This window comes from Polypterus senegalus, chromosome 7 (assembly GCF_016835505.1).
Source record: "Polypterus senegalus isolate Bchr_013 chromosome 7, ASM1683550v1, whole genome shotgun sequence".
NCBI classification, from domain to species: Eukaryota; Metazoa; Chordata; class Cladistia; order Polypteriformes; family Polypteridae; genus Polypterus; species Polypterus senegalus.
This window is the reverse complement of record NC_053160.1, coordinates 119712606-119732064: the sequence shown is the minus strand read 5'-3', so window position 1 is coordinate 119732064 and position 19459 is coordinate 119712606. Positions and strand designations below refer to the sequence as shown.

General features: G+C 36.2%; 1 protein-coding gene across 2 annotated transcripts in view; it reads right to left on the bottom strand.

The window, feature by feature from the left end:
- The window catches only part of gstcd (glutathione S-transferase, C-terminal domain containing), a 131128-nt gene extending 111755 nt beyond the window's left edge, over window positions 1-19373 (bottom strand). For both annotated transcript variants that reach the window (XM_039759196.1, XM_039759197.1), the window contains exons 1-3: window positions 19288-19373; window positions 14569-15026; window positions 13648-14094 (exon numbers count right to left, since the gene is read on the bottom strand). In XM_039759196.1, coding sequence (XP_039615130.1) covers window positions 13648-14094; window positions 14569-15000 — 879 coding nt within the window. In that variant the 5' untranslated portion in view covers window positions 15001-15026; window positions 19288-19373. The remainder of the gene's footprint in view (window positions 1-13647; window positions 14095-14568; window positions 15027-19287) is intronic.
- Between the last annotated feature and the right edge of the window lie 86 nt (window positions 19374-19459).

Sequence of the window (19459 nt, the reverse complement as noted above, 5' to 3'; positions counted from 1 at the left end):
GAATGCATGCAGTCTCAGACAAGGATGATAGTTCACCTGGAAGCACAATAATGAAACAAAGCATACAGCTAATACTGGAGTGGCTTTGGGACAAGTCCCTGACTATCCTTGGTGGCTCAGCCAAGGCACAGGCATAAACTCTGTGGAGAAACTTAAAGATGGCAATTTACAGATGCTTCTAATCTGTTATAATTGAGATTAAGAGGATCTGCAAGGAAAGATGAGATAAAATGCCCAGATCTGGGTGTTCAAAACTTGTGCAGATTTACCTAAGAAAACAGTGCTGCCAAAAGAACTTCTTTAAAGTACCAAATTAAAAGTCTGAATTCTTATATGAATAAGAGATTTCAGTTTGTGATTTTTAATAAATTTAAAAACCTTTCTGCAAACATGTTTTCATTGTGCCATTATGGGTTACTAACTGTAGATTAATGGACAAAAACGTATTTGTTTAAAATTAAAATTAAATCTTTCTATTATATAAAAAAATCCTGGGACAAGATGAGACATTTTAGCGTGGGATGAAGCATGAATTTTTCAGAGAGATACTTTCAAGTCCCTTGAGACGAGACTTTGTGCCAAGATATTTAACCACGCCCGGGGCTGGAAATACGCCCCATTCCAAATTATTATGCAAATGATATTTTTCTCTGATTTTCCTAAATAGTCGATACAAGTGTCAGTCAGCATAATTTTTGAGTTGTCAACCATTGGAGTATAATCCGGATGTTACTGAACAAACCTCCTAATGATAACGGTATGTTTTTCAAAAATAAAATACTTAAAATGCACTGTTCCAAATTATTACGCACAACAGAGTTTCAAAACATTTTATAGGTTGTAAAGAACTGAAAATGGTAATTTGTTGAATTTGCTGCATTAGGAGGTCATATTTACTGAAATCAAAAGCTATTTCAATCCAAAACATCTAACAGGTCAAGTTACATGTTAACATAGGACCCCTTATTTGATAGCAGCTTCACAATTCTTGTATCCATTGAACTTGTCAGTTTTTGGAGAGTTTCTGCTCAAGTTTCTTTGCAGAATGTCAGAATAGCCTCCCAGAGCTGCTGTTTGGTTGTAAACTGCCTCCCACCCTCATATATCTTTTGCTTGAGGATGCTCCAAAGGTTCTCAATAGGATTGAGGTCAGGAGAGGATGGGGGCCACGCCATGAGTTTCTCTCCTTTTATGCTGATAGCAGCCAATGATGCAGAGGTATTCCTTGCAGCATGAGATGGTGCATTGTCATGCATGAAGAGGATTTGTTACGGAAATCACAGTTCTTGTTTTTGTACCATGGAAGAAAGTGGTCAGTCAGAAACTCCACATACTTTTCAGAGGTCATTTTCACACCTTCAGGGACCCTAAAGGGGCAGACCAGCTCACTCCCCATGATTCCGGCCCAAAACATGACTCCACCACTTCCTTGCTGACATCGTAGCCTTGTTGGGACATGGTGGCCATCCACCACTCCATCCATCTGGACCATCCAGGGTTGCACAGCAGTCATCTGTAAACAAGACTGTTTGAAAATTAGTCTTCATGTAGTTCTGGGCCCACTGCAGTCGTTTCTGCTTGTGAGCATTGGTTAGGGTTGGCCGAATAGAAGGTTTATGCATAACTGCAATCCTCTGGAGGATCCTGCTCCTTGATGTTTGAGGAACTCCAGAGGCACCAGCAGCTTCAAATACCTGTTTGCTGCTTTGTAATGGCATTTTAGCAGCTGCTCTCTTAATCTGATGTATTTGTCTGACAGAAACCTTCCTCATTTTGCCTTTATCTGCACGAACCCGTGTGTGCTCTGAGTCAGCCACAAATCTTTTAACAGTACAATGATCACGCTTAAGTTTTTGTGAAATATCTAAGGTTTTCATACCTTGTCCAAGGCATTCAACTATTTCACGCTTTTCGTCAGTAGAGAGATCCTTTTTCTTTCCCATATTGCTTGAAAATGGTGGTCTTCTTAATAATGTGGAACATGCTTCTTTAGTAGTTTTTCCTTTAATTGGGCTCACCTGGCAAACTAATTATCACAGGTGTCCAAAATTGATTTCAGTGATCAAAAGAGCCCAGAGACACAATACCATTCGTGAGTTTAATTGAAAAAAAAAATTTAATCTTTATGACACTTAAATACAATTTGCCTAATAATTTGGAACACGGTGTAAAAGACAAAGAGTAGATGACAAAGTAGAACTTCGTAAAGAGGTTCAAAAAGGTTGCCGCAAAACAGAGAAGGTTAGAGATTATGAAAGTACTAAAATTTGAAAGTCTCAAAAAAATAATAGTAAAGATCACATTAGCACAAACAAATGGAAATTATAACTCAGTGAAATTGCTGAACAGCTAAAAGAGATTGAAAATATTGTTTGGATTTATACTTTAAGTCGGAGACTTGTAGATTGTCTAATTCATGTTGCCATCAGGGAAAAGTAGTGTTTCTTCCCATTGAAAAGGCCTATCCGCGAGAATTAAAAGATTTATTGTTTGGTGAAAGTGAAATCCACATACGCGAGCAGCACAGACGCAAAGTGGCTGTCACGTAGCGCAGGCCAAGGGGTTGGCAAGCAAAGCGAGCAGGGGGCGAAGCCCACTAGTTTAAATTAAATTTAAGATTACATGTACAAACCAATAAAGTGCTCAGAGAGTGAAGGGGGCTAAATATTTTCTAAATTAACTGTATATACTGTAATTTGTATTTAGGATTAATACTACTTTATATTAATTAAAATTCATCATTGGAATGACAGATAAAGAATAATTATATCAATGCTTCCTAAAATATTTTTATTCTAAGACAAATTCAGTATTACAAAACTACTTTAATCTTTTCTAATAAACAACCAAATGGCAGTATAATGGGGATTAAAAATGCTCAGAAATTTAAAAAAATATAAAGTAAAAATGAACTGATTTACACAAAGTTGATTGAGAGCATGTGTTGTGTGCACTTACTTTAATGTTGTATTGCTGTTGTGTAGTTGTGATATTTAGCATTGTTACAAATAGGTTTACATTTGTATTGTAAAAGAAAGAAACAGTTTTATAACACATAAGCATATATTCTATGGCATAAGTCTTTAGGAGATAGTGTTAAGTACTGACTCAGGATATGAAATTGGTGGTGGGGATTTTGGGGTGCAGAGCTGCCACTGCAGCTAAAGGCTTGGAAGGGGGACAAGAGGAGTTTAGACATATTAACCCATTCTCCAAGAAGAAAAGTCTACATGGGAGGGTAGGTTTGAAAAGTAAGTTTGTGTACCCATTGTTCTGAACAGTGGCCGTTTAAGAATAGTCTTGAATTGGATGCACATTCTGTACCACAACGCCCCATTCATTCAGGACTTGTGAGAGGAATTTGTATAAGTTGGTCATTCCACCTTTCATTGTCATTCCTCCATAAAGAGAAGACAACTCTGTCTCTGCAGCCATATTGAAATAGACAGGTTCCTTGGGCCTGTAAAGATGCATTAGCAAGTTGTATGGTTTGTAACCAACACTCATGGTACTGATGCCTTATAATTTAGGCATATTACCTATAATAATAAATTGTGTAATTCTGTCTTCATTTGTTCTGTTATTCTATTTTGTTACCTAGGGGTAAAATTTTACACAATAAAGAAGGGAAAATAGGGTTGCCTAAGACCCAATCAAGACAAAAGAGACTGAAAGTACAAACCAGTCAATGCAATCTGCAGATATTTGAACAGAACATACTGCATCATGTTACAAGTCCAAGTTGTAAATTCAAATATGCGAACTTGCAAAGGCAATATAAAAATTAAGAAAAAGGAAACAGTTTGAAAACATGAGGGTAGGCAGACAGTAAAGAAGTAGAGAAACACCATTTAAGATGCACAGACTTTCAGAGTTGTTTTGAGTTACAAATGATCTCTGTCATTGCATTTGGCAGACTGAAACAGAGAAACGCATGTCCAACAAGGACTATGTAAGAACAAACATCGACTGTCATACAGTATATTAAAATCCTACACTGTTGAGTCTAGAATAAGTGCATTCCCTTTGTTCCTTTGGCCAGATGTAATTTCACAAACTGATCACTAATCACTAAACAGCTTGTGCTCCAAGTACTAAAAGAACATTTGTTCAAATTCAGCAAAGTACTGTAGCTATGCATACAGCAATACCTACTGACAAGAATAAGAAAAGAATATATGCACAAGAAATTCTGCAGAAATTAACACTGGAAAAAAAAACCTAAAAGTTCAGATTCAGAAATGTAAGCTCATAAAGCCTCTGCATTATTTCTACAGTATAAGAAATCCAATGGAGGGCTTGTCATGGATCTAGGTAAGGGTTGTATTTAATTGGATAGTTTTTCTCCTGTTAAACAAATAATGAGATGTTCTCATTTTGCGAAGTAACACTAGCCAAGTTTCCATCCAGTTTTTTCCAACGTTTTGTTATTTACAAACAGAATATACGTAAAAAAATGTGCGATATTTGCTGTCTCTGTTTCCTGTTTCCATCCAACTGGCTTTTTATCGATAAAATGGTGTGCGTGATGACGTCATCCCCCGCAAAATGAACTGTCGCATAAGTTTTATTGTATTGTGAAAAAAAATCTGCCCTTGAGCCGTTTCCATACATAATTTTGTGTATGTTGCAAATTATCTACCTTTTGTTTTCTACGTTACACCCCCTCCACTAAACAAAGAAACAAAGAAATGGAGAGATTATTCAGACAGTTTTTTGAAATTTGCCAGCTTACTGTTATTTCAGTTTCACGAATAATTGGAATTGTACATAATATCTGAAGACAACAGCAGAATGAAGCAGTTGCTGGTCTGATAGCCCTAGAGCTCGAAGAAAGTACCCCAGTGCGACAAAACCCACGGGTATGGGAGAAACGACGGAATAAGACCTTCTGGGAGGAGGTGGTGGCGAGACACTTCACATCTCTGGCTGCAACATTTTAGAATGACACGGCCGACGTTTGAGATGTTGTGTGGGTTCATCAGTCCTGATGTTGCGCCCATCACAGGTTGCCACCGACCACCGGTTCCAACCCAAAAGCGGATTACCATCGCCCTTTACAACCTGGCAACCTGCGCCAAGTATAGAGTAGTTGGAGAAACTTTCGGGGTTAGTAAAACTACCGTCCATCGATGTGTATATGCTGTGTGCATTAAAGAAAAATTAATGCAGCGTTATATCAGACTTCCGACTGTAGCGGAGGCCAATGAAATTGCATACCGCAATTCCTTGGTGCATATTGTGCCACAGATTTACGGTACGCTGGATGGCACGCATGTGCCTATTCTTTCCCCGACGGAAGGCTACCGCGATTACATTAATCGCAAAGGGTGGCCATCTATTGTTCTCCAGGCCCTTGTTGATGACAGGTGCATGATACGAGACATTTATGTTGGCACTCCTGGAAGTGCCCATGATGCAGCTGTGTTTGCAGCATCGGATCTGTACAGGTCAGCCTACCTTTCAACATCCCTTCTCAGTGCGATAACAACTGAATTAGTACTGTAACCTGCTTCCCTTAAGGTTTTTAATTTGAATTTAAATTAATACAAAATAATGATGTTTAATCAAAAAAAAAAATAATAAATTTAATATTAATGAGAGAATTTCTCATATATGCTACAACGTCTGCCATTTAATAATAAGAAAAAAATGTTTAGATAATGAAACACACAGTTTATTAAATATTTTGACAGGCAGAGTAAATTACCTAGAAATTAAAGAAGCTCTAAAAATATATATATATCTTGGTTTGAATGTGCTCACTGTCTATCAAACATTTTTTACAAACTATAAATGTTTTTATACTATAAAACAGTCAAAAGACTCAATGGAAGAGAGGCAAAGGGGAAACATTTAGTAGATTTAATTGTATTACTTATTATTGTCCTAAAGAAAACCAACCCTATGATTCATTTCAGCACTGTCATGAAAATAATTCAGTTCTCATTCTTTTTTCACTAATGAAAATGTATTATCTTATCCTCCCTTGAAATATTTGTATTCTCTCTAGTAATTGTTTGTATACAAGAATCTGTCCACAAGACGATATTCCTTTAGCAAATAACTTTAAAGGAAAGATTTAAAATGGAGACTGTAAAGTCATATTATATTGGAAAGATGATTCCTTTGTAGCTGTTATAAAAAAAGGAAAGAAAATAAGTGTAATGCTTTTTATGTAGTTTTACATTAATAAAGACATCAACAGTTAAGTACAAGCATGAAAGCACATATCCCTTATTATCTGTGGACCCACTTAACAGTGGATTGGATCTCTAATTAACAGCCTGAAATATCTTTATCTTAATTCAGATGGTAGCATATTAGTGTTCTAAAGGAACTTTTTATTGTTTTGCGAAATACTTCCCTGTAAACATTTTGGGAATACATATACTTAATTTTAATTACCACAGTACACATTTTTTTTTTCTTGTTTTGACAGACAGATGACCTCTGCCTTCAAAATATGCCATAAATAAATTTAACCTCTAAATTCTAAAGTTCAATCCTGGGGTATCCCTGTGACTACTGGTTTACATTCCAACCAATTTCACAAATCAGGGAGTCACTCTTATATCTCACTTGTCTAACTGTTTAATTAGCTGGACTTTTTTCTTCCCCTATTTTGCATACAGTATTATAGTTTGATATTTTTATTTACAAAAAATTAAGGTTTTTTTTTCTCTGCTGCACCTTTATATGCTTACATTTCATTAACCATTTTCTGAAACCTGTGGTTTTCATCACAAACATTTCCTGCTTTTAAATATCCACCTACTTTCACTAAGAAAACTATTATTTCCCAGTTCTTTTATTTTATGTGTCAATCTGAAAACTACAAAATAAATTTTCTGTTTTTCAGAGGGTAGGAAGCATTTGTGTGTAATTTAAGCCTTACTAATTTGCACACAAGTGAATATTCCACTGATGTATAAGTTAATAATGTAGTATTAGCACAATCAGTAGTTAGTACAAAAGGTTCAAATTAAATAAAATGATTACAAGGTATAGCTGATTACACTAAAAGAGAGAAAAAAATATGTTTATAAAAGTAATTTACCTCATGACACAAGGAACAATTACACTAAATAAGTATTCAATGAGAGCTACAAAATGAGCCTTTAAAAAGTGGGATGACCTGTTCCAGAGGATCGTGTGTGTTTTGTTTTGACATGAACAAAAGGGTTGTTGGAATTATCTACATTAGAAGTCATCAGTAGAACATTTAAGATTATACTATAGTGTCTATGAAGCAAATATAGCTAAGTCTACATTAGAAGTCATCAGTAGAACATTTAAGATTATACTATAGTGTCTATGAAGCAAATATAGCTAAGTCAGTTGAGGAGTTATGTATACAAGGTCCATTCCAGAACTCTGGCATAAGCACTTCAGAGATTCATATACTCGCCAAAAATATCAAGTAACTTTATAGTTAACACAAGACAACTAAAGAAACTGAACAACTAATTTACAAATCCAGACATCATTACTATGAACATGGAGAGAAGGCTAATAAGCTTTTAGCTCAACAAATTCACAAGCAAGAAGTATGCAACGCAATCTCGGTAATCACTAACACGAACAGAGATAAAATCATCAAACACAAAAATATAATGCACACTTTCAGAGACTACTATAAATCTCTACATACTACTGAGTTTAAAGAAGACAATATACAATCTAATGCATTTCTGGATACATTACAGGTGCCACAAATAGACGCTTTTAGTGTGGAGGAACTTGATAAACCTCTGGCATTATCAGAATTACTAGATGCTATAAAGTCACTCCAAGGTGGAAAAGCAGCTGGAAAAGGGTGGAGTGCCCTCTCAGGGTTGGGGGGGAGATCCTGCCCCAAGTGGAGGAGTTTAAGTATCTCGGGGTCTTGTTCACGAGTGAGGGAAGAATGGATCGTGAGATTGACAGGCGGATCGGTGCGGCATCCGCAGTGATGCGGGCTCTGCATCGGTCTGTCGTGGTGAAAAAAGAGCTGAGCTGTAAGGCAAAGCTCTCAATTTACCAGTCGATCTACGTTCCTACCCTCACCTATGGTCATGAGCTATGGGTAGTTAGTGACCGAAAGAACGAGATCGCGAATACAAGCGGCTGAAATGAGTTTCCTTCGCAGGGTGTCTGGGCTTTCTCTTCAGGATAGGGTGAGGAGCTCAGTCATCCGGGAGGGGCTCAGAGTAGAACCGCTGCTCCTCCGCATCGAGAGGAGTCAGATGAGGTGGCTCGGGCATCTGATCAGGATGCCTCCTGGAAGCCTCCCTGGTGAGGTGTTCCGGGCACGTCCAACCGGGAGGAAGCCCCGGGGAAGACCCAGGACACGCTGGAGGGACTATGTTTCCCGGCTGGCCTGGGAACGCCTTGGGATTCTCCCAGGAGAGCTGGAAGAAGTGGCCGGGGAGAGGGAAGTCTGGGCTTCTCTGCTTAAGCTGCTACCCCCGCGACCCGACCTTGGATAAGCGGAAGAGGATGGATGGATGGATGGAGATAACCAATTTCTTCCACAAACCTTTCGCCAAGCATTAATCACTGTCTTTCCAAAACAAAATAAGGACTTATTACAATGTGCATCATACAGACCAATTTCACTTCTGAATAACGACGTTAAAATACTCTCTAAAATCATAGCTAGAAGGATGGAGAAAGTGCTCCCTCGGTAATATCACAAGACCAAACTGGATTTATTAGGGGCCGACACTTATCTTCAAATCTTCGACGCCTGTTTAATGTAATATACTCACCAACTAAATCAAACACCCCAGAAATATTATTATCATTGGATGCAGAAAAGCATTCGACATGATTGAATGGAAATACCTTTTTACTATTTTGGAGAAGTTTGGGTTTGGCCCAAACATTTGTGCATGGATTAAATTACTGTATACTAACCCAGAAGCTTCAGTTTGCATCAATAACATTTGCTCAGACTACTTTAAACTAGAACGTGGCACTAGACAAGGATGCCCCTTGTCACCGCTGCTGTTTGCGATTGCCATTGAACCACTGGCAATACATTGTGAAATACTGATCAGATGAAAGGGATTAGCAGAGAAGGACTGGAACAGAAAATCTCATTATATGCAGATGATATGGTACTGTATATTTCGGACCCAGAAAATTCTGTGCCTGCAGTCTTAGCAGCACTCACAGAATTTCAAAAGATCTCTGGTCTCAGAATTAATCTGAATAAAAGTGTACTCTTTCCAGTGAATTCTCAAGCATATAATATTAGATTAGACACCCTACCTTTTATCATTGCAGAACAGTTTAAATACCTAGGGGTAAACATCACAAGTAAACATAAAGCTCTATATCAACAAAATTTCGCCATCTGCATGGAAAAAATTAAACAAGACTTGCATAGATGGTCAACCCTTCATCTCACACTAGCTGGAAGAATTAACACTGTTAAGATGAATATTCTTCCTAAGCTCCTTTTTATTTCAAAACATCCCAATATACATTAATAAATCATTCTTTAAGCAATTAGATTCAACAATAACCTCATTTATTTGGAATTCAAAACATCCACGCATCAAAAGAGCGACCCTACAAAGACAAAAGGCAGAAGGCGGCATGGCTCTACCTAACTTCCAGTTTTATTACTGGGCGCAAATATACAGGCGATAAGAACCTGGACACAAATAGAAGAACATACACAGGCTTGGACCGCAATAGAAGTAAAATCCTGCAGTACTTCTTTGTATTCCTTGCTCTGGTCTCCAATAAACACACGTTATCGGCAATACACTAATAACCCAATTGTGCTCCACTCACTTAGAATCTGGAACCAATGTAGAAAGCATTTTAAGACGGAGAAGCTTCTATCTGTGGCACCCTTCAAGAGAACCACCTCTTTCAACCTTCACAAACATATGCAGTTTTAATATCTGGAAAAATTTGGAATTAACTTGCTTAGAGATCTTTATATAGACAACGTCTTTGCATCCTATGAACAATTACATTCCAAATTTAACATTCCAGCTACACATTTCTTTCACTATCTTCAAATCAGGAACTTTGTTAAACAGAACCTTCCAGATTTTCCTCATCTTGCACCCTCATCCACGCTGGAAAAATATTGCTCAATCTCAAGGAATTAGACTCCATCTCTACAATATATAAAATCATTTTACAATCCCTTCCTTTCAAAGATCCAAGAGGACACTGGGAAAAGATCTCTCAATTAATATATCAGAAAAGGAGTGGAAAGTAGCAATGCAGAGAATTCACTCGAGCTCCATATGCAAAGCATACAATTATACAACTCAAAATTATATATCGAGCACATCTGTCTCGACTAAAACTCTCCAAAATGTTTCCAGGGCATGATCCAACCTGCGAACGTTGCAACCAAGCCCCAGCCTCACTGGGTCACATGTTCTGGGCCTGCACCAAATTAACATTATTCTGGACAAAAATTTTTAATTACCTTCAGACAGCCTTGGACTCACAATCCCTCCTAACCCATTAACAGCTGTGTTTGGGGTTCTTCCAGAGGGGCTTAGAGTGGAGAAGGACAAACAAATTGTGATGGCATTCACTACACTCTTGGCACGCAGACTCATTCTGATAAACTGGAAGAACCCAAACTCTCCTCTATTAAGTCAGTGGGAAACCGATGTGTTATATTATTTGAAATTGGAAAAATCAAATACTCAGTTAGAGGATCCGTACAGACTTTTTTCAAAACATGGCAGGATCTAATCAGTAATATTTTAAAATAAGTTTATAAAGCACAGAGAATTTATTAATTTAGGTATGTTTACAAGCCTTAAATTTTACGCCGTTTGGCTTGCTCTCTCTCTTGGAGTGGGGATCGATCTGTTCTTAACTCAATTCTTCTTTTTGTAAAAACTTGATTGCTTTGTATGGATTGTAATAAAATTAATAAAAAATTAAAATATTAATAAACAACTTTATAGTTAACACATTAAGACAAACACAAAATTGCACTAGCTTGTTTGTATCACTTGGCCATTTCTGATTTAGCTACCAAACCTATGGTGCTCATTTTATTGAGTAACTGTGTTAAATGCAACTAGGAATCTAAGATTTCAAAAGTTATATTTCTGACATTCACATTGCCAACTCACAGCTTGGACAGATGCCCTTAGGAGAAGCTAAGCAGGTCTTGAAAATTAAGCGTTCATCATCGAAGCTTACAATAGAGGTTTGCATACATGCAGAAAAAACTTGCCGTGCAACTGGAAGCAGTCAGTTAGATGACACTGGGCAAGTAGAAACATACAGTGATATATTAAAGTAAAAAACAAAATACAAAACAGCATAAAAGTAAATTAATTCTAAGTTTCCAACTAATAATTTGTGTTCTCCTAAATGGAGCCTGTTGTAAGTCGAGTCTCATTTGAATGGATCAATTTATAAATTTTAATGGGTTTTAGTGAATTTTTCCTACCTTGACTAGCAGTCTGCACATGAGTGCATTCAATTCCCTTTATTCAGTTGGTTACAGTAGGAGTAGTCTGCACAATTAAGTAGTATCAGCTGAGGTTGCCACAAAATTTAAAAGAGTGTCAATGTGCTCAGTAAGAAGACAACAAAAATGACAACAGGAGAGACTGAAAAGTAATAATAGATCAATCAATGAACAGTAGCTGGGAGGTATTCCTATTACAAAAGTCATGACTGGTGGCATCAACTCTGCTGAGCTGTGTAAAAATAACAACAAAACAGGACAGCCTGCAAAGAAAGAATAGACCAATCAATGAGTTGCTGGAAGGTACTTCTGCTAGAATATTCAGGACTAATGGTATCAGCTCTGCTGAACCGTGTAAAGGAGCATCGGTAGCAGGCTGAAACTCTGCTGAATAACACAGAGCTAGTGTGCAGGGAACCATACTGGAGTGTAACTGCTGGAACACAGAGCGGGGCGATATCCAAAGCAGCATTGTTTAACGGGCTAGGGCAAGTGAGCTGTGGTGAATATGCTGTGGAGGCTGGCAGACTGAACAGCAATGACTGGAGGAGGTGGTAGATTGTGATGTAATGGGCTATGCAAAATGGTCTGCACTATGCAAGTACTGATGGAGATGCCAGATGGGATACCAGAGAGTATGTAGGAGTGATTTGTCTCTGGGTCCTAACAGAAAAAAATGGAAATACATCGTGAATAGATTATTTGGATTTTAAATGAACTTAATTATTTGTTTTGATTTATTTATGGATTTTTTTTTACAACCAAAGACACTGCTTTTTAAGGGGATATGTTTTATGAAGCATTATTTATTGAATGATTATTTGCACTGTGTCACTTTAATTCTTTGTTTCTAATGAAGTTCTGTTACACTTTTGACTAAAAAGTCAAAATCCTGTCTCTTCATTTGGCCTGGTCCATCTAGGTTTATAACTAACTAATATCCTGGTAGAGTTTGGTGCCCATGACAGAGGACAACAGGGCATCGCTGAAACAATAATGCAATGTGTATAAAGATACCCACCAACCAGCACACAGATCCAAAAGTTCCTTAAGAAAACCTTTCAGAATTTACCCTAACAAACACTTTCTTATATTACCAAAAGATAAATCAATTTGTTTGTGACGTGTTTTTTATCTAACATTACATTACTGTTGCCAGGAGGAATTACTATGACAGCACTGGGCACAAATCAAGAATAACTCTGGAAAGAATACAATCCATTGAAGCTCATACTGAAGAACACATCCATAGTCTCTTACTTTTGGTTAATTTTACATCAGCATTCAAACACACAGCAAATATGCAAACCACAGAGAGAAGGCTCCTGTTTGAAAATGTTGTGATGTTTCATGAAACTTAGGCTATCACTCCAGTATCACTAACAAACTGAACTTTCTAAGCAATAAAAAAATAATTAAAAAGAAACATACAACAGTTTTTATTTTTTGCTCTCAAGAACACTAAAAGAGAAGAAGTGCCTATAGCAATGATTATTTTTGCATAGCTCATTTGATGCAGGAAGCTATTGAATATTATCTTCTGTTACTATTACATATCTGTAGTCCTTTTAAATCTAACAAAAATGTTTACAGTATTTAGTATTGAGATCAAATACTTTTAAGGAATAAACACAGAAAAGCAAAACTAAAGTTCAACAGGGCCTGTCACACCTATCCTTTTACAACAAGCACCAAACCAACTTAAAAACTGTATTTAATTTCTGTTTTTGTGTTAGTGCCCTGCAGACAAATGTCTTCCAGTTCCTTTAATTATCACTTTAATATGCAGTATTCAGAAACCCCAGGTTGTTTCATAGAATGGAAAAAATTACTGAAACTTCAAAGTAAATGTAGAATCAATCAACTGAACAATGGAAATTTTAATGAGGTTTTTGGAAAACTTATGTTATTGAGTTCTATAACTACTAGTGGTGAAATATAATGACTGTTTCCCAACATTAATTATAAAATAGTTTTAACTCATATTATTACACTAACTCTAATTTGAAATGATCACAGAATACTTCATAGAATTTAAAAAAGGCTGTGTTTGTTGTTTGTTTCATTTTTAAGATAAAAAACAAAAATATGCATTACCTCCACAAATATTTTTCTAACATCACATTCCATTCAATACATAAATAAGGTGCATAAACGTAAAACAATGAAATGTATTATATGCTTTAAAAACCTACCAGGAACCGATGAAGACATGGCAGTAAAACCACATCAGTAAGTGTAAAGTATAGGCCTTCTGCAAATACGTGCTCCAGTGGAGGAAGATGTGTTGTTTTCACTTTTCTGACGCAAGGAGGCCTCCTAGTGGAAGTGGGCATTTCTGTCCGTAATGACAGTTTAGAAAGTGCTGCACCAAGCTCTAGGTCTTCTGTATGCAAATTCTCCCCAGTTTCTGCCTGGTTTTGCTCTCTGATTTGTGAGGATGTTTTCTTTTCCTCTTTTTGATGCTGCAGCTTTTGCCGACGGATTTTGTCATCATTATGCACTCTAACAGGCTCTCTAAGTTTTTTTTCCAGCTGAAGAATTGCTGAAGGAATGTCTGTTTGGTTCTCAGCAGGCAGTTTTAAGAAGTCTTCCACAGCAGCAGGGATGCTAAGTTCACACAGTCGAGTCCACTGACTTACCTTTTAAAAAAACACACAATGTATTCAGCTTGAACAAAAACAAAAATTCACTTACACTGTTCTCAAACACTAGTATCTAGATAGATAGATAGATAGATATATATAGATGGTATTTACTGTTAAATTTATATTTTCTGTTTTAACACCTTTGCTTCTGTATAAAATAATTTCGACTCGTCATATAAATTTCTTACATAGTTTTGGCTAAGGTGCCAAAATTTGGTATCTCGTTTTCTTATGTTGATATGAACTTTTCACCATTTTCATTTTTCAAATCAAAGTGACATCAATGATTTTTGTATATACCAGACCCCAGGCAGTAACCCGAAATTGCTTCCCAAGTAAAATTTTAAGTCTATTATAGACTGTACGGAAGACTGTAAGGAATTAAAAATTATAGTGACACATGGTAAGACAAATTTAACTGATTTCTCTCAATATTGTGGACTACAACTTCTTAACATGCGCACTTACTTCTGCACAGGCTTTCAGGCAGGTCTTCTTAAAACCCAGAAGTGCTGCCACATCATTTCTACCAGGATCCATTTCACAGGTCCGTTGAAGAATGTATCTAAGTACTACTGCCAACCCAGCATGACAGTATTTGCCTTCTTTGTCCAATAAAGCAGGTAGACAACAGCTACTTACAATAGGAGGCAACTGGCTCTTGGACAGAACTTCAACTTCAAGGTCTTTTGGCATTCCTTCCAAGTGTCTTAAAAACTCAACATCTTCACTGGGGGTGGAAACAGTAACCAAGATGACTTTGAAAAGCTTAGATTCACAGTAAGACAGGAGGAACAATGTTATTGAGGTGTGAAGGGAAAGGGTCGTCTCTCCTTCCTCTTTTGACACTTCAAGGTACAAGAGACCTTTACTTGTACTACCTGATGCAATCTGTTTCATGTTGTGTTGCAGTTTCTTGTGGGTTCCTAAAAGAATGAATGTTAATCAGTGTTTATTGTAATTCATATCAAATGTTGTCCTTATGAAGATGGAAAAGAATAAACAATTATGGCTGAACTTGCCAATGTATATAACTATTCAAATAATAATAAAGAATGCAATACTGCAGTTTACCTTTTGTTCTGTAATATGTGCAATCCAAAATAATATTAAGAGTTAGAGAAGTAATGTGATGGTACAACACATACAATAAACAAGTGCACTCAATGTTTTAACCATCTTTGTCCAAGAACGATTAACTGTTCCAGTAAAAATAACACCAGAAAGAAAATCAGCTCTAGAAAGGTCCATCCAATTTATTAATACACCCAGCCTCAGTTGATATTTAGCCAGTTTAAAGTTGCCTATCAATCCAGTACACAGTATAAATTCCCAAATAAAAAATATGGCATAAGCTTAATAAAATTATTTGTTTTAACTTTTATGTTATGCTGTTTTCAGCAATATTTTATTTGGGGCAAATTTAAAATTAATTCTTAAGGTTGAGGATGATCATAATTAAAATGATAAACATTTCACTCAAATTGAACTTTTTTTGTTATTTTAGTGCAGGGGTGTCAAAGTCAGAGATTGGAAGGGCCACAGAGACTGCAGGTTTTCATTCAAGCCACTTTCTTAATTAGTGACCAGTTCCTGTTAATGAACAAGACTTATTTTGACTTAATTATGAATGAGTTGCTCTTTAAAATTCAAAACAACTACCGTAATTATTTCTTTTTTACGAGAACACTATCAAAATTTGTTATTGACCAGAACAGATCAATATTAGTCAGACTTTCACTTTTTGCTTTAATTCAAGGCTTTGAATGAATTCAACTGAAATCAAGGCAAGAAGTAGGTTCTATTAGCAGTAGCAACTAGTTACTAATTAAGAAAGTGGCTGAAACAGAAACCTGCAGTTTGACACCTCTATCTTAGAATGATTTTTACAAGGAAAGCAGGTGGAAAGTTTGATTCAAGAGAAGACAAGAGTTTTGTGACATTTTAATTACATTGTGGAAGAGAGTGTATTTCACTTGAAATGAACTGTGTATAAGTGTCATTTAAGTAGCACAGTTAGTTTAAAGGGATGTTGCCAGTTGCTTCTGAGTGAAAAACCAAAGCAAGGTTTAAGTGCTTGCATGAAAGTATCTTAGTCTCTTGAACTGAGATTATCTATGACGTTGACCATATCATTGCAATACAGAATTTTATGTTTATATAGATGATACAGTTCTAGAGGTAAGACATTTCAGTTAGGTTATTTAAGAAAAAGGAGTTACATAAAATGTTTATTTAGGTTTATTAAGGAGTCATATTTAAATTTTATAATTGTCATTTGTATACTAAAAGTGGCTGCATTTGAAAAAGGTAAGAAAACACATGGACGTCTACTTTATCTGACTATAGTCTTGATATTTGTAACTTTTGATGTAAAAAAAAGGATTTTATTTAAACATTTTACAGGTACATTTAAAGTATCTTAATAAATGTATACCTTGATAATCTACTGTTTTTATTGACACAAGCATGTTCAGGTTTAGAAAAATGATGTACTGATGTAGCAATACAGAGCTTAGTACATTATTTAGAGTCTGTAACTCTAACAAAACAAAATGTTTATGTAACTGATTTGGTTGCTGTTTTGATTTTAAAAAGCCTGATATATAAAATAGAGTTTGAGCTAACTTGAAAAGTGTGAGGAAACCACTTACCTAATATTTTTAATTTGGGCATGTATTTTCTTTTTTTTACTGTTATATTTTATTAATGATCCTTTAAAAGATCCTTATAAAGGAAGTGTCCCTTGTAAGGCTTAAAGTAAATGTCATTACAAAACAAAACAATCAAGACAATTCACACTTTAATATGAACTTCAAGAAGCACTCCTGATATTACAATTGTAGTAGCGGATAATTTAAAAAAGATTTTTGATCACTGTTGCATTTTCCTAGACTACATTTAAAAGTTTCCTTAATAAAAGAGGCAAATATTTAAAATACTATTTTAGCCTCCTTAGCATTATGTTTACTCCTGGAAAAACAAGTCAATGATGTTGAATGTCGAAGGGTATGTGTATAATTAACAGAAACATGTAAATATCAAAACGTATACATAGATAAAGTGGGAAAGGTATGTCTAATGTTCACTGCTGTACTGATGCAGATTTAGTACACCTCCTGTATCAGTGTGTGCTCCTAACCTCTCCTTTCTCCTCTTCATGTATGTAATATGTTTTGAAACAGTCACCAAACGCACAACACACATGTTGCAATTGGGACAGTAAAGGCAACACTATTTTTATAATACTTTTTCTATTGCTTGAGCATCAGAGGGTAGAACAACAATGCCTGATCCACAATATCAATGCAACCCTTGTTATTGTAGGCTAGCTACCACAGTGCAAGGCTTAGTGACTGCCACATTTCTACAGAAATACATATTGTTGTTATACCACTAACAAGAACAACAGTTGCTGCATTGTGAACAGTACTTAGAGGGCTACCATACAGTGCCCTATGCATCAATTTCACTATCTGTGCAAATGTCTGATGACCAATTCACATTGTCATCACTATCACTTGATTCAACTAACGGTTCAGTTTGTTTTGGTTGAAGGCTCTGCCACACTTATGAATATTGATGATACCTTAGAGTGGCAAAATGCATAGAAATATTAATGCTTTTTGCAGCATAATGTTATTTTATCCACTAGATGGTAGCAGAATATTGTCCAGGGAGTTATTCTGACTTAGAACTGTAAAGCGGATCATCACATGACTGCGTGAGTGTAATTCTGAGCATAACTCACTCTCGGGGTTAACTCTAAGGAGTTTAAGCATTTCTGATTAAAAAATCATTACAAAAATTGTGATTAACAAAATATTAATGATTAATGACACTTAACTGTTACATACACAGGTAATAGAATAAATGGAAAAATAATTTATCTCTTGCCCTAAAGTGTTCCATCAGCATTCCTCCTACGCCTTTCCTCAATATCCCCATGTATGTCAACCTTCTCTTGCCTATCGCGTTCCTGCTTCAGCTTCTCAGACTGTCACCATGCTTGCCTCCTGTCTGCTTTTTGACTATGATAGACGTGCCCCTATTATCCGCTGTGAAAACATCATGCTTCCTATCCTTGAAGGTGGATCACGGTGTGCCGCATTAATATTTAGAGACTCAGCTTTGCTCAGTACGCTATTTGTCTTGTTGGTCCTTTTTTTTTTTTATAATTTACACAATTAGGAATTGCACTTCGCATCCCTAAAGTATCATATCATTCTCCCTACCACTGACCAGCCAGAGCCAGACCAATCAGATTGCTCGGAGGAACAGGGTGTTGGACACACACATAAACACACACTCAGTAGCGTTTTATTATATACAGTACTGTAATATAAAATTGGTTAACAGCGGAGAGGGTCTTGAGAGTATACTGCCATTAACTAGACATATGCTTGAAGGTTGAAAAGAGACCCAAGGAAAAAGAATCAAAACGCTGCCTAATAATGTGCTTGATCACATAAACGTTAAGCCTTGGCAAAGTAAGAGCGGAGCACTAATTTATTTATGATCGAGAAAAGCCAAATTTGGATCATTCTCCTAGCTTGACATTCAAAGAAGCTAGTCATTTTGTAACTAAAGTGTAACATGGCTCTGATGAACAGATCACACAAAACAATGTAATTGTTTCATTAATTTTACAAACTGTACGCTGCACTACACCGGTGCGTCTTGAAATAGTAATAATAATAATAATAATAATAATAATAATAATGTGGGGGGAAAATAAAAGAAGGACGGATAATCACACTACCCTGTGATACAAAAAGACAAACTAACGCATTGCTTGAATTATTCTAATTAGATCTAGAAGCCTAAACAAAAGCGCAAAACATTGAAAGAAAAGGATTATACAGACACCAAGCAAAAACCGAGCATATTCAGATTTGTTCACTTTTACTGATATGACGTTTACAGAGAACATTAAGAAACGAGCAACACTGGATTTCTATAGCAGTTTATTTAATAACAGATATATTACTTAACACAGGTCAAGTGTCAGAAATCTTCAAGCTAATCAACAAAACTACAAAATAATAGTAAATCAAAGAAAATTATGCTAACTTTAAACATTATTTCTGTGTTACAATGCGGGAAGAGACGCTGTAATTACTGTAACTTATTTGTAAAATTAAATATACACGAAAAGGCATATAGCTGCCGTTCTATCTTACTTACTTGAGGCTTAAAAGGAACAACACGCGTTGCCGGCCTGGGACCACCCAGATGATCACGTGGGCATAGAGTGCTACAAGTAAATCTTTCCGACTTTACTTTTGCACAGCTGTCTTTTAATTTGCTTAAAGAATTTACCTATGTAGTTATGTATCCAACTAAAGTATAAAGAGGA